Raw genomic sequence first — 20233 nt, 5'->3', positions numbered from 1 at the left:
CACCACCCCCCCCCATCCCCCACCCCCAAAAAAAATTTTAAGTTTGTTTTTAAAAAATGTTTTCAATTTCAAAAATTATTTTCTACTCTAGTAAAAATAAAAGATATTTCTCAAAAATATTTTTTCATTCATAAATTAAACACTAAAAATCTTTTTCGGAAAATATTTTCTACTCACCAACCAAACATGAGAAAATAAGTCAAAAATCAACTTGTTTTCCAGGAAAACATTTTCTAGGAAAACATTTTCCATGGAAAACATTTTCCTTCATACCAAACACACCCTAAGTCAGTTCCGATTTTCTTGTTCATGTTTCTCTTGCACTCTACATATCATTAGCTGTCGTGGTTGTTCAAACGTCAATCGTGGTTGTTGAAAGACGAACCAAAAAGCATATGATGGCGATTATCAACAAGCTAATGTAGTTGTCTTGTGTATTTGTCTCCGTAGCGTTTGTTGCTCTGTCATATATCGTTTATATGTAAAGAGGAAAGATGGATGGCAAGTGCAGTAACTTTTATGGGAACTTTTATCATGGTCGCAGCACTAGGGGCACTGTGTTATTGGGTAGCTATGCATCGGATTGAGTCTTCGAATTTGAGAAGTTAGAGGAAATTAGCTTGGAGTAGCAACATGTTATCACGGTCCGTATCAATCATGTTAGAATCAGAGATTCCTGAAAATTAGTATAAGAACTATATGCTATATAGCTCTAGTTCTTAGCCAATGTACAGTCTTGTGTTATAAAAAATGATCTTTGCACTTCAAGATTCAATGCAATAGCTCTAGTTTTTGTGTAGTATATGAGCAAGATAATTGAAGTGTAAGATTTTAGAATTATGAACATTTTACTAAGTGAAATACCGTTTAGTGAGCAAGCTAAGTATAATGACAGGCTGGTGTACAAAATATCCCGCGTTAGCAGGGTCCTGGGAAAAGCCGCATCGCTTTCCAAGGGATGTGATGTGTAAAATTTTATGCTATACTAGAATTTTGAGAATATTTATGTTATATTCAGAAAATTGGTTTTCAACTTTGTAACTCTGTCCTCTTGTTCATTCACTCATTCACTCTACTCCGTTTCAATTCACGTGGCATAGTTTGAGTTGGCACGAAGTTTATAAAGAGATGAACATTTTTGAAACTTATGACATAAAACATGTCATAACATTTTGTGTAACTATAAGATTTTTGAAACTTGTGACCATGCATGCAGTTGTAAATGTTAATCCTTTCCAAATTTAGAAGGTTGTCATTCTTTTTGAAAAAAGTAACTCACGTAAATTGAAATAAAGGGATTAAAATGCATAGTAGAATTATAAGCATTTTACAAAAATTAGGAATGTTGCATAAATCACCAAAAATTGAATTACCTAGTCGAGCTGGGAAATTCGGTAATTTGGTATTTGAAAGTAAAATATAAGAAATATAATAATCGATTTTGTTAGTCCATACAAGACATTAATGTCATTCGGTGGTCGTTTAGTACGTGAGACCAGAACAATGATCTCACAAGTCGAAAATCAGAACAATGATCTCGAAAGTCGAAAGAAAATTTGAAATTAACTTTATCCATATTTGGTTACAATATTAATTAGTCCCAACATTATTTTATCCCACAAATTGTACAAAAATAGTGGAATAGTAATCCCATAGGGAAGACGCGATAAACTAATAATCTCAAAGTGTATTCTTGTCTATCCCATTCCACATACTAAACAACCATAGTGAATAAAGGCCATTACCAATAATGTGACATAGGCCCATCAGTAACAACTAACAAGCCCATATATCAAAACTATACACTAAAAAACACATAGCAAATTGAAGATTTAGGGTAAAATTGCTCAACATTTTTTTCAAGAAGATTGAATAACAATTCTAATCGCACCATTAAGGTTTGTATTCTATCGTTACTTTCTTCTTAATTAATTTAGCTCTTCAATTCTTCATGTTTTTGATGATTTGAAATTTTTTCGATTGTTTATTACCAGATTTCACAAAATTACTTTAATTATCTCTAGAAGAAATTTATGCAAGTATTTGAAGACCTATATTTCTCTTCTTCTTCTTTTCACTAGTAAAAAAACAGTGATTACCGACCTAAAAATTATCGACCTCAAATGGAAGTCGGTAATTTCCGACCTCCGAAGGTCGGTATTGTTAAGAAGAATAAAAACTTAAAAAAACTTTAGAAAATCGACTACAAGGAGTCGGTTTTTATGCAAAATAAAGCGAAAAAACTAAATACCGACCTAAGGAGGTCGGAATTTTTCTCGGAAAAAAATGAATTACAATAAAAACTGACCTCTTGATGTCGGTATTAAATAAATAAATAAATAACAATATTTTATTTTTTTCTCAATTAAATATAAAAAATAAAATTGAGAAATATTTTGAATTAATTTTATTTAAATCGTCTTCCAGAGGACGGTTTTGTGTAAAATAAAAAACAAAAAAAATTATAATACCGACATTCAGAAGTTGGTAAAATTAAATAGTATGTAATTAAATTAATTTTCATTAAAATATTTATATAGTGACTTCCAGAAAATTAATATTTTCAATTAACTTTAAATAAATCGTCCTCCGAATGACGGTTTTATTTTTGTTAAAAAATAAATTAATATAAAATACCGACCTCATGAGGTCGATATTTTTTATTTGATCCAATTACTTTTTAATAAAAGCGACATCTGGAGGTCGGTTTGTTTAAAATATTCCTATTAATCATAATTTTTGCTATTGTGCATAATACTAAAATTTTTCATTTTTACACTACAATTAATTGTTTCAAAAAAGTGTAACAATTTTGTATACTTTTATAAATAAAAAGTTAGAATTCGTGGAATAAACAAAAAAAACATCAATAATCCATATTTAGAGTAATGAAACTACATTGATATGAATTAGGAGATAATTATACTTATATTTCTAGAGTAATGTACAAATTTTATCGGTCTGTCGTCAAATCACTAACTTAATATCTCATGTAATGATGTAGAGGTGAAGAGCGTAAAAATGTCATGATAACAATTAATTATAAATTTTATATTTATATAATTAATTATTTAATTATTTGTATGTATATAACCTTTAATGTCTTATCTGGTTTTATGAAATAGACAATAGAACATCGTAAATTACTTTACAAAGCAAGTTCTATCAAGATTATTACGTTCGATCTTGAATGGATGTCAAGTGTAGTGATCATATCGTAGGCAATGACATGTAAGTATAATTCATCGGAGTATGAAATACGTTGATTAATTATATACTCCTCGAGTAGTTTAACAAATCAAGTCATATATATTAGTGGTTCAGATATGAATACATTATCAATTAAAGAAATATCAATGATCAATTCAAGGAGATTTATATATTAAATTTGATATTGATAAACTTCTGTTGATCGATAAAATAAAATTTATATAATTAGGAGGCATATAATTTAAATTTATAAAATTAAATTGATCGATAAAATTAAACTTCTGTTGATGTGTAGTTAAATTAAATTTATATATACAGTTAATAAAATTGACCTCAATAGATGAGTTTATATTAAAATAAATTAATAAATACCGATCTTAAATAAATTAATAATTTATTTAAATAATATCGACTTCACAATTGATATTTATTAATATTTTTAAATATAAATAATTATTTTAAAAGATACCGACCGTGGTCGGTAAATTAACACTTCTTTTACCGACCCTAAGTCATTTTTTTCTCCCCAAACCTCTCTCACGCCCGACCCAACCCAATCCCGACCGGCGCTGCAGCAGCAGGTCGCGCCACCATTCCTGAACGGCGCGCCGCCTCGACCAACAGCAACAGCAACAGGTCGCAGCAGCAGCGCAGATCGGCGGCAGCTGCAATCTCCGGTAACAGCTACAAACAGAGGGAGTATACATCAAAACTCACTTGGCAGCAGCGAACTCCGGCAGTGACGGTAAGTTTATCTTACTTGATTAATTTTTAATTCAATCTTCTCCTATCTATTCATGTGGGTGTTCTTTCTTTTTCTATGTTGATGTTTGTTCCTTCTGGTTTGTTCTTTGATCGAAAAGAAGTCTCATCATTCGAATAAGAGTATGTTGTTAGTTGTGATCGCGCAGCTGATGATATAAGCCTATAAGGCCTAGAATAACATGTACTAATGAATAATCTTCAATGAAATGCAATTGTGTGTTGTATCAACATTTTGTATGGATTATTTCAATCAACTGCTCCTTAATCCTAAAAAAGTTCGAGGTTGACTATATGAATCTGTCCATACTGATATACTCCGTTTTATTCTGATTTACACAACTTTCCTGGCAAACAGCAGGCCTATTATAAGTTTTAGTTGCTCGGACTCTCTAAAAACAGTTGTACCTATGTCGAATCCAAAAAGTAGTACTGTGCCCGCGTGAGTTTGATCCTCAAAAGATAATACTACTTTTTGGAGGATCTTGTTGGGAAAAATCACACAAATAATATTCACAATTATCTATGTTGAATAATAATTATTGAATCTTTCAAATCATTTGTTTCTAAATTTAGGAAATAGGCAGTTGAAAAGGTTGATTTTTCTATGTTGTGTTTGTGCCATGTAGTTACTAATAATTATTGAATCTTTTTCTAGTGTTGAAAGGGTTGATTTTGCCTGCTAGGCAATTGAGGAAGCTCAACATCTAAAAAAAGTTGATACAAGCTTCTTTCATCAAAGTAGGAGATAAGGTTTGGTGTTTCTAAATTTCTTAAGTTCAAGTACAATTGTTTTTTATAATGTGTTTGTGTCCATCTAGTATTGATACTTAGACAAAATTGATTTTCTTGCAAGATCGATTTGTGTCCATCTAGTGTTGACACTTAGCTTTAAATTTAGAAATAATATATTTGTTAAGCATGAGTACCAACACTAGTTGATCCTATTGATGACAAAATTGATTTTCTTGCAAGATCGATTTGTGTCCATCTAGTGTTGCTATTAAGCTTTAATTTAGGAATAATGTGTTTGTTAAGCATAAGTACCAACACTAGTTGATCCTATTGATGACAAAATTGATTTTCTCTTGCAATTTGTGTCCATTTAGTGTTGATACTAAGCTTTATTTTAGGAATAATGTGTTTCTTAAGCATAAGTATCAACACTAGTTGATCCTATTGATGACAAAATTGATTTTCTCTTGCAATTTGTATCCATTTAGTGTTGATACTAAGCTTTAATTTAGGAATAATGTGTTTCTTAAGCATAAGTACCAACACTAGTTGATCCTATTGATGACAAAATTGATTTTCTTGCAAGATCGATTTGTGTCCATCTAGAGTTGAATATTAAACTTTAATTTAAGGTAATAAATAGTGTTTGTTAAGCATAAGTACCAACACTAGTTGATCCTATAAGGCCTAGATAACTTTGTTTGATATATTTGTTCGACATTGTGACATTGTTTTGTACTACTCTGTTTTAATCTTTATATTTAATTTGATATAGATGGTAGATAAAGACAAGGGTAAATCAAATATATCCGCTAATCCAAAAAAGAAATTTAAGGTCAATGCTATTAGAAGGCCCACTGGGGTCGTGATATCTGATGAGCCCTCTCGAGTTAATATTTCAAAACGAGCCTCAGTTTCAGCTACTCGCTCGGTACACCATTCACAAAATGCCTCTATTCATGTGGGTTGGTGTTCACATTTCTTTTAGTAGCGTTTGTTTAAAAAGATCTTTTAATGAGCTCCAATGATCACAAACAGTAATTCTGACAATTTATGAATTACTTCTCAGAATTGTAGAATTGTTAAGTAACAGTGAAATGGAGCTAAATTCAGCTAATATACACAATGGATTTACAACAGCTTAGAACAATGAAACCCAATCGATTTGCACCAATCAGCTAGAGTTTGAGTTAATCGAAGATAATTCTAGTAGAGAATGAGAAGTAGAAGTAGATAAGAACTAGAAAAGAAAAGAGAATAGGAAGATACTTCTATAGAGATTATTAAAACCTTTGCCTTTATTAAACAGTTCAAAATTGCGAAGTTGAGAATAATTAAGGTTGCAAATAATTTTTATGCGCGAAAATTTCAAGAATATATTTGGTTATTAAAATTAGATAGGTTGCAGTTACCTTTCTAATATTATTTTTTTCCATGTATTGCAGTTGTTTATCAAACCTGAACTTTGGAAGTACCAAACGCCCAACCCCTAACCTTAATTCCCTCCTTATTATCTCCATCCAGGAGCTGATAAATTCCACAAAATCTCAATGGCTTCAAAACTCTCTTCTTGTTTAGCTTCTCGTCTAGCTTCCCATTGCCTTCGTTCTGCCGTCACTGGTGCTGCCACAACCACCGCTGCTCTATCCAAATCTCACCCTTTGATTTCAGTTTTCCACCACCAATCGCAGCCATTAGTATTTCCCCATTTCAATACCAACCAAACTGTTTTCACCCTCAGATCCTTCTCTACACTCTCCCGGCCCGCACGATCTCACCTTTCAGCTCGGCCTGATATCGCAGCCAAAGCCTGGCAACTCCAAACCCGCCGTCTGTGGACCTATGCCATCACATTCAGCTGCATAGCAGGATTCATAGTAATAGTCCTTAACCAATTCCAAGACCAACTTGTATTCTATTTAACCCCTACAGATGCTCTAGCAAAACATGCTGAAAACCCTACAAGATCCAAATTTCGACTCGGTGGATTAGTACTAGAAAATAGTGTAACACCAATACCTAATTCCCCAGAAATGGAATTTGTGATAACTGATTTGATTACTGATATTTTGGTTAAATATGATGGGTCGTTACCGGATCTTTTTCGGGAAGGGCACTCCGTTGTAGTAGAAGGGTTTATAAAGCCATTTACTGAAGAGATGAAGAAGAAAGAGAATGAAATCTTGAGTGAGAAAAAGTTACAGCTTACTGAGAAGGCGAGAAGTGGGGATTGTTATTTTGCAGCTACTGAAGTGTTGGCTAAACACGATGAGAAGTATATGCCTCCTGAAGTTGCAGCTGCACTTGAGAAGAATAAGCAGTTGCTTAGTCAGATGGAAGGGAATGAGGAAGAGGGTGATGATGCAGCACCTCCAGCTAATGCGAGGGCGTAAGTCAGCCAATTATAGAGTATGGTAAAAATTCTAATTGATTATTTTCCCGAAATGGAGTTTTGTTAAATTTCAATTATGATTATACTATTGAAGGAAGTTAGAAAAATGAAGGAATATATATAGTTGGTTTACTGAGGTTATACAAAGAATTTTGTTGTTATAGATTTTATGTCCTGTACTAACCCTAAGGAATGGGGTTTCAGTTTAGAAATTTTGGAATATTTAGTGAATAAATGACAATAATTATTTTTTATGACATTGGATGCTTGTAATTCTCTGTGTACACTCAATATAGAGGTCATTGAAGAAAAAAATGGAGAATAAATCACTCCTGAGTTTCTTTATTATTGTGCAGTTTTATCATTGCTTGTACCCCATTATTGACGCCTCCCATTTTTCATTTGTTGTGTGTTGATACCTGTAATGTTAATTTTCTGTTATTTTCTTGCATGAATCTGCACATGGTCTATTTGCTTTTTAACCCATGTATTGTTGTTAAAGTTCTCTTCTGCATTACAGTATTTTCCTTCCCATACGTGATTTTATTATGCTTTACTTGAGTCGAGTGTCTATCGAAAACAACTCTACGTATGCACCATCCTCACATTGGGTATGTTGTTATTATGACTCTGCACATGGTCTACTTGCTTTATGTGGCAACAACCATACCAGCAACCTCTTTCACGGAAATAGCACTAGAAGTGTTGTGGTCGTTAACTCTTTTATTTATGTTACAGGAACAACAATGAATGTGCTTTCATATGATAGTTTAAATCCGTATGGAGTTCAGAAAGAAATAAAGACAAGACTTTTGAAACTTGTGGTCTCAAATATATATGGCATAGCATTTGTGTGGTTGTAAACCTTTTGAAAGTTGTGGCTTTAAACATGCCGCCATAACATTTGCGCAATTATAAAGCTAATTGTTTCCAAAATTTAGAAGTGTGTTGTTCTTTTTGAAACTGACTAAAAGGGAAGTTTGTCAAATAAACCGGAACGGACGGAGGGTAAAAGTTTACATCCTAGTCATGTTGTTATCATTGGTTTGAGTATCTTAAAAGTTGTAGACTCAATAGTGTTTAAAGTGAAATCTCTTAGGATTTGTTGCATCATTAATCATGTGCCATATCTGGCATGAGAATCAGAGTTTTGACAGCAACTGGCTTAACCTTTAGTGTTCATAAAACATTCTCTCTGCTCCAGTGTGCAATGTTTTCATCCTTTTAGGTGTAGGCCTAAAGAGATACACCCTTTGTACACCCATGCCCCTACCCCTCGGTAATTCAGAAGAAGATCAGGACTTAGATCAAATGGACAGAGTTCCTTGAGATCTGTCCTCAGCCAAAGTGTAGATAAAGGAAAAAGGAAGCTACTACTGACCTTTATAGTTCTAAAGGGAAGGAGAGTATGAAGGTAGGAACCAAACTTTTCTAAACTCAACTCATGTACCACTTGAATTGTTAAATGACCGAACACTTGGGAGCTACTGTACATGTCTTGTGACATGCTCCCGTCTGACATTTTTTTGTAGAAAGTCCGTATAACTTCAAAAGAATCATAATACATTTGGCACAGTTGTGAATACCTATCTATTAATGATATACTAAAACTGCTATAGCTTCATACTTTGCATACAATCTAGCTAGTGTGATGAGCTTCTTATAGGAAAAACCAAATGCTATTCATTTTGATGGTTAATATTATTACCATTTGTTCGAAAAAAGGGTAAACAAATGTTCTATTACCCCCACTATATTGTAATTCAATTTGTGTTGTTAGCCACATGACTTTGTTGATGCTTTAGATTCAAGCCACCGGACTTGGTTCAAGCAACTAAGGTTGATGGACTTGTGACTTAGGTCATGGGTTCAAGTCCAGCGTCATAAGAACTAGGCCTAGTATTTAAGTGGAGGATGGTAGAGATGTGTGTGCCCCCAGGATCTCCGAGTTTTGAGGGTTGCAGCTGGTCCTAAAGGTTAGCCCCAGACAGATTTCTCGGTCATCCAAAAAAACAAATTCAAGCCTTCCTCAAATGCATTCAAGCACATTTTCTGTCCTTTATTTTTATGAAAATTTGATTTTTGGTGGATAGAGGAAATTGAAATGAGATAAACTAAAAGAGCCAAAAACTCCAAGACAAATTCCAAAAACTATTGCCACATGGTCTACAATCACAACCAATCTTTATATGTTGTCTCATTTACTAACTTCTTTTCCCTTTGTCTCCAGTTTTGGTTTGCATTGTTTGGGGTTTAGGAGCATGAGATGAAACATTGATATGACGTAAAATTTGTGATTGTCATTTTTCTACACCAAACTTCTTCTAGTTTTCCAAGATTGATAACTTTTTTACTTTGAGAACAATCTAGTTATATCATCCTTTAGAGCTGGATATGGATTTGTTTATATATATAACCAACAAGGGTGGTGGTGGGATGCATAAGATCCATCCACCCTTAATCAGAGATACCTCTCAAGTTTGAGCCATGGGGTGTGAAACTAAATCTTGTGTAAAGGAGCGCTTCCCCCTTAAATGTTTACGATGCGCGGATCCAAATTAATTGGAATTCCAGTGGATGTCAAACATTGAGTGGGAAACAAAAAACGGAGTATAATTCTATCACATGGTGTATTTATGAGTTGTTATTTTAGAAATTAATACCAAAAGAAGCACAAATAAACTTGTTGCGACGCTGAGATTCAGCCCTAGTTGCTTCAATTAGTTTCAATACATGATGGGGTATTGTAAGTGACAGGTTGAACTTACTACTAAGATTCAACCCTTGGTAATATGAGATGGAGAGTCAGAAGTAAGATATTCTGGAACAAGTGCTTTAAGGTTCTTTGTTGGAGAAGTAAGTTTTATTCAACTATATAGTATATACTTAATCATTAAAAATTGTATAACACAATATTTGTCCATGTTATAATGCAATACTACAAGATCATGAATATTTAGTGTGTTTGGATAATGTTGGTGCAGATATATTATCCTCAAGAAAATATTTTTTGCTTTGTATCTCCCAAAATCTAGACATTACACTACATACTCCACTACTGAAATGGTACTGTTGCTGCTGCAGATATCTTCTTTTTCCAGTTCAGAAGTACATGCACATCTATTGTTAAAGAATTTTAATTATTTTTTTGAATAAGATAATGAACATTAATAATAAACCACAAAATGAAGGGTCCAATTGATTCTTAATGTTCACTTTTTCTATCTTGAGAATGACCTATATAATATGAATGTAGACATTGTTTTACCAGTTGATTTGATTGTTCCTATTTGGTTTCTTATGTTCTTTACATCACATTTTTTAGGAATAGTGGTCATATAGTTCATATAAGTCGTGGCGGAGACAATTTTTTTAATGAGGGAGTTTAAATATGAAGAAGCTATAGGAATTAAATATCTACTATATATACAAAAAAGTAAGTTTAATCTTGAATATACAAGGTTAGTTAGGTAGTTGAGAACTATCTCGCTTAGTCGTAGTATTATTGTAGGAATTTCTCTATGATATACTTGTTTTTCCTAGACCTTTTAGAAATTCATGGAATAATCCAAGCTTTACAGCGACATAAGGATGTAAAACTTTATTTCTTAATTGAAACTAAAAGAAATAAGGATGAACATAACTACACATGCAGTACATGAGACATGCTTTCATTTATACAATAATATATTTGATTCTTAGAGCAACTGAATCAAAAATAGGATAAGGTCTTTGTTGTATTGCATGGTTACATCAGGCTGATTGTCTTTTTTGTACCCCTGCATAATTTGAATTTGGCCTTTCATTCAACAATATCTTAGCTTTTTAGCACAAGTGAATTCAATGACCAGGAAGAGCGACTTTATTACCGAATATTTGCTTCAGCAGCAACAAATCTGGCTCTAAGAAAATGGTACTTTCTATACTGTACATACTATGAGACAACAATGAAATCAAAATTGAAGAAGAGTGTCAACAACAATATTCTTCAGCACTTAAAAACGCCTTCAATAAGAAGGATATGACTTATTGTGTTTAATATTCTGCTCTAATGAAACATGGTGAAGAACATGCTAACATTTTGTAACATTCATATTTGCGCAAAATATATGTAGCTCATAAACCACTAATTGTGCTGGAATAGAAACACTAGTAGTTATTGTAGTCTAAGGTTGTATATTTTTAATGCTGAAAAATCATAATTCCTTTGGAAGTTAGAGCCCAACTTTTCTCTATTCATTAAAATGAATAAAGGACCTACTAAGTCGAGAGAATAAAAAAAAAGACACATTTTTAGTATAGTAAATTGAAGTGTGAATAAAAGCTCGTTATTTTCATGATTTTTTTTTTATACATTTCACCTAATAAAGCTATTATGTAGTCATGTAAATTCAGATATGATAAAGTAGTACAAGAACTCAAAAGTAACATTGGAATGTTAGAATAGTTTTCTATAGGTGAACAAAACTAAGTCACAAAATTATTGAAACAATTGATCATCAAATGCAAACAAGCAAATAGTAATACCTGTATTTACTTCTGGGAGATTGACAAGACATACAATATTCATTTTTCAGAGTCCAGCTTTAACAAAATCATGATCTAACAAACTTCAAGCTTTAAAAGGAGAACTCTAGTAGTTTAATCAATTCGCCGGAAGATACTGAATTTTTTATACGAAAAAAGATTTTCGTAGGGAAAAAATAATTTCTTTTCAAACACTTGCGGCAGAAATACTTTTACCTAAAAATCTAACAAAACTCAATTTTTATCTAAAAAGATCTTTTATCACATACAAAAATGGGGGAAAACAAATTCAAGCTTCAAGTAGTATCACCCATATGCCATATTAAACACAGTTTCATTGACAATGATTTTCTGATAAGAAGATTCACATAAAAAAAAAGAAGGTAAGAAGACCAAATGGAAAGGAAATAAAACAAAATTTTAAATGCAAGTTTAAACTAATATCTTAGACCACAAGTGCAACAGAAAGTATATTTATACTATAGAGAAATCTAGAGGTAGGCAATTTCCAAAGGAGTAAGCGGAACACTTGTATAGAATGGAGATTAAAGAGAACAATAAAAATTGTGCAGGGAGAAAAGCAGAAGAAAGAAAGAATAATTGAGAAGCTTATGAGTCAACAACATATAGAAAATAGATTAAGTGAAGAATAGCAATGAAAATCACTTTTTTCCCTTGGTCGTTCTTACTGACCAGAACGGTCAGATACCGAATGACTATTACTCGAGAAGTCTGTATAGTTCTACAAGTAACGTCATTGACAATAGTGGTTATCTAATTGATCCAAGGTTGGTTAGCATTTCCAATGATCATAATTCCTCTTATGAACAAGGTCTTTCCATTTGTAATGGTACACTCTTCGATTAGCTCATCAAAAAAGCATAAAGAATCTTGTAGATGGGTTCTTGGACTCTCTTATAAGCCCTCTTCATATCTCTGATATATATAATGATAGCCACCCAATTTGGAATTTTAGTATAGGAGTAATTACTATTAAACACGATATGCCTCATTCCAAATATCGTCAACCAAATTTGCATCGCAAGTCGCAACTATCATTATTTGATGCTAGAGTTGTTAAAAGTAAATTATTTTCTAAGTAAATACGATCCTATATTTATGACATAAAACTGGTGTAGAGTATAGACTTAACGTCCTATCAAAAAAACTAAACAGATACCTACAAACGTGCATTAATATATTTCTAAGGAAGGAGAAAGGAAGGAGGGAGAAAGATAAGTTTCACTTGCACAACTCTGGAACACAGAAAAGAAATAAGTACTCTGATCCACAAATAACCCAAAAAAAAAAGAAAGGAAAAGTTGAAGACATTACAAATACAAGATGTCAATAATAGCAAAATCTTTCTAGAGGATTTCAATTTACAACTTGAAAAGGTTTCAATGATAGTTTCAATAATTGAGAGGAGATTCCTAAGATGAAATTATAGCAGTACGCATGCTACCTATGCACCCATTTCTCTAGAATAATAGCTATTAGCTAAAGGGCTTCTACCTGTATCTACTTTCAATGAGTTCATATGGAGAAAAAAGAAGTATACTGAACAATGTTCTAAGCTCCATCACTATAAATAGAAAACAAATATCTTTATACACAAACAAGGAGACATATGAATGAGTTGGCTCTAAGCCATATGTACCTTGTTTTTTTAGGTCAATATATTACTATTTTTTCTGTAATATAATAGCTTGAAACTTTTAACCTGATTGTATTCTTCTCCATCATATGTGATTCATGTGATAGAGAGTAGCTAATCATTAGACATATAATTACAACTCAACATCAATAAAAGAAGGGAAAAAGCGTAAAGATTTAATGCGCTAATGTAATCATTCTTTCACATTATTTCTTCCTAGATTTTTCACTGCACTAAAGGAACAATAGTCTTAACTCTTAAATTAATATTTTGTGTTTTTTGCAAGTCGTGAACTTTAAATGCAACCATCGTAATTGTCATTGACAAATATCAATAGGTTATTTCAAAATCAAAAAGAGACATCACACAACTATGTGTTCTATTTTCTTACATCTTATTTGAGCATTGATTATGTCCTCTGATAAGCTTAAATTGAAGTAACCGAAATATGTCATGCACCACACTGCAAATTCAATAGGAAGACACCATTGAATTCATATTTTATTTGGTAACAATGAATATTCTCAGTTTTGAATTGAAAAAAATTCTCATATTGATATGTAGTATGAAGTTCTCTAAGCAATAATCAAGAAAGTTAAATAGTTCTAGCTTCTACTATTAACACTGAGATTTCCAGAATCAAGCTTCCAATGTTCAATCAGCAAACAACTTAAAATAAATCTCCTTTAAGAAATCTTACTCTGCCCCACGAAATAAGCAAAACAAACATTTGCTTCCTTGAGAATTCCATGGATCCTTCAGCCCTGAAGTCCCCTGAATTGCAGCAATTTTTCAGTCGTGAAGGAAAGGGCCATGGACAGTGAAATAATTGCAAAGCTTACAAATGCTTGTTGGGGTAAATGCATCACTGATATTCCTAGAAGCAAGTTCAACTTCATTTGATCTAATTATTTAACCATCTGTCCACAATGTGATATGAAAATGAGCTTGATCAATGTCAAGACACAAGAGAGTACAATGATCACATTTTTACTCGAAACTCAAGTGTCACGGTGTACAATAAAATTATGCTATGGTCGTCCTGGCTCTTCATGCTTCTATATAGTAGAAATAAGTAGTAATAGTAATTCAAAATTTCTGCTAAAGTTAAACAAACAGAATAACTGAGTTATTTTTATAAAAATTTCAATAAAATCTGTAGATGAAGGAAGTAGATCCTAAAGCACTAAAATTTGTATTTTCGCTCACCTCTCTTTTTAAAACTTTGAAAGAAAATACTTAAAATAACTACTGTAATAAGTTGCATGTTACATGACTTAATTTAGTCTTTCTTGTCCTCGATTCATTTAATTAAGTTTGATGTGAATCTATGATTACATGCTAGTCTGGGAAATAAATTAAGCTTAAAAATGATGTATTTGATATGAGGAAAGTCATTTTGTGTCCATTTCCTATGGATACACTAAAGATCATAACTGTCTAAATATTTTCAATACATGAATTGTTGTAGATGTTGTTTCACATTCATTTCATGCAAGCTATTAAGATCAAGATTTGCCTCAATGGCAGAAACAACACCAAATACCACTACAGATTAATAAAATCCGAAAGACAATGATCTCACCCGTGCTTTTTCATAATGAATTGATCAACTTCACCATAGTAATTCTTAGGACATTAATTAGACACCAAAAAACAATTAATAATCCTGAAATGAAAACCCACAAATTTCAAGTTTTCATATCACAATTCAATCTTTAACTCAACTGTACTTCATACATAATGATCCCCACAAGAAGATTTTTATAAAATAAATCGATAGATTGGGGGTTCGATTCATACCTCATACCGACAACCTCATATTCTTCCATCTTCTGTGGCGCAACCAGAGTTTCAAAATATGACAAACCAAATTAGTGCAAGGTTTAACACCTTTTCTATATATATAACAAAAAAAATTATATGTTAAGTCTTTTTTTTTAGTTGTATGTGAAACCATTTGATTTGTAAGTTTGCCAATCTTGGTAGTTCCAAGTAAACAAAAATTGCAAAAAAATTCGAAGCACATATGCAATGTCTAGAGTGCAATTAAGGCTTCCAAGGAACCAAGCATCCATCACAACGTTTGTAATACTACAAGTTCAGATTACCATCGAGTAAATCAAAAGATAAAAAATTAGGTGTTTCTAGCATGGTCATGCCACTACAATAAAAATAGCTTTTAGTGGCTAAAAACATCTTATATATTGTCGATAAATGTATATTTATTGTGCGGCTAGAAATTTCACAACAAATTTTGTGATTATTTATCATGGTTGATTAAACAATCTCTTGATAAATAATCATGAAATTTTTTGATGATTTTGGGATGTCTAACAATTTCTTAGTCAACTGTGATAAATGCCAGGACACAATTTTTTGAACAAGTGAAACGTTTTCTTCTCTTTGTTACAATAACAAACCTCTGAAAGCCATTGCATTTTCTTTAGTAGAAACTTCAAGGTTTGAAAAGCTTACAAAACCCCACTTCAGACCACACCTTCAAAAGTGTCATTAGGCGCGCAGCCAACGATACTAACATTCTTGAGATCTGGAAAACATGATGTTTGGAATCCAACTTGGAAAATTGATGTTATGTACTTCAGCGAAATAGCTTAGCTCAAGCCTGGCAGGGGCTCGTAAAACTCAGATTTGATGTGTATGTTGAGTGACTCTAAAAGAGGCGAGGTTTGCAAAGGCTGGCTATTCCATACAGATTATACTATGTTACATGCATTTATAGAGTTAGGCATTTGCATCACTTTGTCAAGTCTCATCATGAACAAACTAATTAGCCTCGTGTTAGTACACTTATACTATTATTCGGTTTTTAAAAGAACACTAAGTGCATCTAATATAAACACTAATAATATGCGTAGCTAAATAAGTGTATTGTATATCAGTAGAAACTTAACTGAGAAGCTTCGTGTCTATAGGCATTTTGAGACTCTAATGTGGAACCTCTGAAAACGAAACTAAGAAGCTTCTTGTCGATATGCATTTCGAGACTCTAATGTGCAACCTCTCAAAGCTGAAAATTGATTTGGTGAGGTCCAGGGGCGGGTCTACAGCTTTGCAAAAAAAGCAATTGCCTTGGGCCCCAAAATTTAAAGGCCTCATATAGATATACCCAAATAAGGAAAGGATGAAATTAGGGGGAGAAGAGTGAAATTAGGGCTTTAAGTCGTCTATGTGGAGGTGGAGTGTGTTTTTGGCGTGCACATGTGGAGTCCATGTGGCATTTTAGCACACACATGGATGTTTTTGTAAAACAGAAGGGCAAGTGTGATCCAATAGTTAGATGGAAAGGGCATTTTTGAGCCAAATATAGTTTAAGGGTATATTTAAGCTATTTCGAATAGTTTAAGGGTAGTTTTGACCCTTTCCATAGTCGTCTATGTGGAGGTGGGGTCTGTTTGGCATGCACATGTGGCGTCCATGTGGCATTTTAACACACACGTGGATACTTCCGTTAACTAGAAGGGTAGGTGTGGCCCAATAGTTTGACGGGAAGGGTATTTTTTGAGCCGAAATATAGTTTAAGGGTATATTTAAGCTATTTCAGATAGTTTAAGGGTAGCTTTAACCCTTTTCTGAAATGTTAGGGTTTAAATATAAGATAATTAATCATTTTCGATTTAAAAAAATCTTACTGTGTAAACCTTATTATTTTTATATTAGAATCACAATAGTTACTGTTTCTTTAACTAAATAGTTTAAATTAAAGTATTTATTTCAACAAAATTTAATAAAATAATGAATATTTATTATTTAAAAAATAATTTAAAACAAAATAGTATTTCAACAAAATCTAATATAATAATTTATGAGTATCTTCTTATTTATTTTTAAAAATAGTTTTAAAAAAATGGCGTTTCAACAAAATTTAACAAAATAATTAAATGGACATCTTATTAATTTTTTTTTTTAAAAATAAATAGTTGAAGATAAAAATTGTATTTCAACAAAATTTAATGAAAAAAGCATTTAAATTGATTGAGTGACTTTCGAAATAAATATTCATAGTTGACTGATTTTGAGGTTGTAAAAGAAAGTTGAGTGACTTTCTGATAAAAAGATCTATAAGTTGAGTGACTTTCACTAACAAAAAATCATGGTTGAATGATTTTGATTTTATAAATGAAAGTTCAGTGATTTTCTGTGAAAATCAATATTAATTGAGTGACCATCTGAAATTTTAACTCTTCTAATCTTGGACTTAATCATGTTTTCATAAACTAAATTTGAAAACTACCAAAAAAAGTGTTAAAGCAGAATTAATATATAATTTTTCCACATTTTTTTAAAGAAAATAAATCAAATTCAAATCTTAAATACAAGAAAAACCTTATTAAGGAACGCTTCTCCCGTTATACATGAATCTTATTGTGGAAACACCAATGAGTAGACAAAAGATTTATTATTGCTTCATCAAATATATGAATAAATATTCTTTTCGACTATCTTTATTTGTCAACTGTATTATTTTGGATATTCAATAATGCTTGTTCAGTTTATATAATCAATAAATAATTTATCATGTGTACCTATTTTACTTTTACTAATTAAATACTATTTATTTTTCAATATTTAGATAACTTATTAATAAGGATGGTTTGATAAAATTATCTCTTGGTTAATTCCTATGTCAAATTAATTATGAAAGAGTATTGTTTGGACAAAAAAAGCAACATATCTTTCCTTGCTTTGACTTTTATAACCCAAAGAAATATATTAAAGTTATTATTGTATCTGTTTGGTAATCAGACAAATCTATTTCTTTACTTGCTTTGGATACTGAAGTTGATAGCTTCGAATATGTTATACTGAATCTATCATAAATAGTTCAAAAAACATTTTATTTAATTTTACTTATTTATTAAAATTAAAAATATTTTTTACGGTTTTTAATCTAAAAATACCTTTTATATATAACAGATATAACAATTCAGAAGTTACTTAATTAGATAAATGACTTTATCTTATTAATCCAAATAAATTTTGGAGAAACTATCTAATAAAATTAATATTTCTACTATATTTACTTATACTTTCTATAGTTTGAAATAATTATATTTTATTTTTCTAACTAATAATTTTATACCAGAGTTTAAGTCATATACACCTTGAGACATATTGTTTTTTGCTACTAGATTCACTGAAATAGGGAGAGGGAGGCGAGCGAGAACAGAAGTGATCAGGCGAACGAGATTTGTCTATGTATCCTAGACACATGCAAATCACACTAGATATATGATTCTAGTGTGATTCACATGTATCTGGAATACTAGATAGGTGAGCGAGATAGGAGAGTGAAAAACGAAAAGGGAGATCAGATGCAAGCGAGATTTTTCTATGTATCCTAGTTAGATACATGTGAATCAATTTGGATAGAATGTATTTTGAACAAATTAATAATCCTAATTTCGACCCATAATTCCGAAATATATGTATCTTGACATATCTGAACACACCAAAATATGATCAGATTCATAATATTACAACATATCTAAATAATTAGCTCATGATTGCATATATATATATATATATATATTATAAGTATTGATACAAGTGCATGAAAAATGAAATTTATGTGACTTTTCTTGAGAAATGTAGTTATACAAGTCGTAAGGGACAAGATTAAGATGTTATACCATCTTTGATTAAAAAAAGCCTCTCCCTCCCCCCTTCTAGTCTATATATATTGTTGAATAATCATTGTAAAGGATATCAACACTTGTCCACTACAATTTTCTTATAGTGTCACTATATCTTTTTCTTTTCAAATCTTTAGTAAAATGGGTCTAAAGTCTGTGTTGTGTGGCAAGGTAGAAATGAAGGCTAATAAAGATGTGTTTCATGATATTTTTACAAATAAACCACACCATGTCTCTACTATGTCCCCTTTGCATATACAAGGATTTGAACTTCTTGAAGGTGACATTGGAATTGTTGGATCCAAAATTTGTTGGAACTATACCCTTGGTAAGTTAAATATTTATGTCCTAATAAGCCCCACCCCACCCTTGCCCTCATTCCATCCTCATAATTTTGTTTTAGATATATATATAGATGTTTTTAAAATAATATTTTTTTTACTTTCATATCGATCACAACAAATAAATAAGAAATCATTATCAAAACGGAGTAGCGGGTGCAGTCTATAAAAGTGCAATGGTTTTGATATATTTATCATCCCAGCCCACTTGAACAATTTGGTTCTTTTTATAAACTTGATATCGATAAATTTACGAATCTATAATTAATTTCGGCCAATTAAACTTTCTCAAACACTCTTCGCTCCTAACTCATTCACACTTTTGATATTGACTAAAAATGTCATCCGGCTCCTCATCTAAGTTCAACAGATAAGAGAATGCCTTTTTTCTGAAAGTTTCTACGATAGTTTTTTCAACTATTTTAGCGATTATGATTGAGATAAATCTCTTTAGATGGTCTTTTAACATGTCAACTCTATGTTGTTTCTCATTTCTAACTCTCTTTTTTTGTAAGGTAGATGGGGAAAAGAAGATCTCCAAACAAATACTTGAAACTATAGATCATGAAAAAAAGGTGCTCACACTCAAAGAATTTGAAGGAGATGTAATAGATAAATATGATAGTTTTAAAGCAACTCTTCATATCGAAACAAAAGACGAAATCGATTTGGTTAGCTGGACATTGGAGTATGAAAGGCCAAATGAGAATGTCCCTGAACTCATAAATGTGTTGAACTTCGTTGTTGGTATGACAAAAGCTATTGATGATCACCATGCCAATTGATGAATTGATAAGATCTATGTTGCTCGTACTCTTTAAAAATGTCTTCAGGTTCGTATTGAATCCTTTAAAAATAGTGCATTTTTGAAGGATCTGATACAAGTGTGGTAACATTTTTGAATAGTCTGAGCAACTCACTACTAAAAAAACAGTGAATACCGACCTATAAA

The 20233-nt window shown here is 31.7% G+C and overlaps 2 protein-coding genes across 5 annotated transcripts; both read left to right on the top strand.

The window, feature by feature from the left end:
* The first annotated feature begins 3697 nt into the window (after positions 1–3697).
* LOC102606066 (cytochrome c-type biogenesis protein CcmE-like) lies at positions 3698–7356 on the top strand. 4 transcript variants are annotated; one of them, XM_006365543.1, is made up of 4 exons: positions 3698–3955; positions 4631–4725; positions 5483–5668; positions 6153–7356. In XM_006365543.1, the coding sequence occupies exon 4, from the start codon at positions 6258–6260 to the stop codon at positions 7098–7100; it is 843 nt and encodes a 280-aa protein (XP_006365605.1). In that variant the 5' UTR covers positions 3698–3955; positions 4631–4725; positions 5483–5668; positions 6153–6257; the 3' UTR covers positions 7101–7356. The 4 variants fall into 4 exon arrangements, 3 of the variants coding, with proteins under 3 accessions (XP_006365605.1, XP_006365603.1, XP_006365606.1); XR_001472159.1 differs by lacking the exons at positions 5483–5668; positions 6153–7356 and adding an exon at positions 4829–4841; XM_006365541.1 differs by lacking the exon at positions 5483–5668.
* An 11682-nt stretch (positions 7357–19038) lies between these two features.
* On the top strand, positions 19039–20127 carry LOC102605731 (MLP-like protein 28). Its single transcript, XM_006365540.2, has 2 exons — positions 19039–19268; positions 19801–20127. The coding sequence occupies exons 1-2, from the start codon at positions 19082–19084 to the stop codon at positions 20064–20066; spliced, it is 453 nt and encodes a 150-aa protein (XP_006365602.1). The 5' UTR covers positions 19039–19081; the 3' UTR covers positions 20067–20127.
* The last annotated feature ends 106 nt before the right edge of the window (positions 20128–20233 follow it).

This window comes from Solanum tuberosum, unplaced genomic scaffold (genome assembly GCF_000226075.1).
Source record: "Solanum tuberosum cultivar DM 1-3 516 R44 unplaced genomic scaffold, SolTub_3.0 scf00557, whole genome shotgun sequence".
Classification (NCBI taxonomy): domain Eukaryota; kingdom Viridiplantae; phylum Streptophyta; class Magnoliopsida; order Solanales; family Solanaceae; genus Solanum; species Solanum tuberosum.
The sequence above is the reverse complement of the archived record's forward strand: the minus strand, read 5'-3'. Positions and strand labels throughout refer to the sequence as shown.

What these genes read in the sequence shown, in the direction of transcription:
- LOC102606066 (XM_006365544.1), top strand. Translation starts at nt 6,258, where the DNA reads ATGGCTTCAAAACTCTCTTCTTGTTTAGCTTCTCGTCTAGCTTCCCAT.
- LOC102605731 (XM_006365540.2), top strand. Translation starts at nt 19,082, where the DNA reads ATGGGTCTAAAGTCTGTGTTGTGTGGCAAGGTAGAAATGAAGGCTAAT. An exon ending in TTGTTGGAACTATACCCTTG is followed by an intron (nt 19,269 to 19,800) that starts GTAAGTTAAATA and finishes TTTGTAAGGTAG; the next exon opens with ATGGGGAAAAGAAGATCTCC.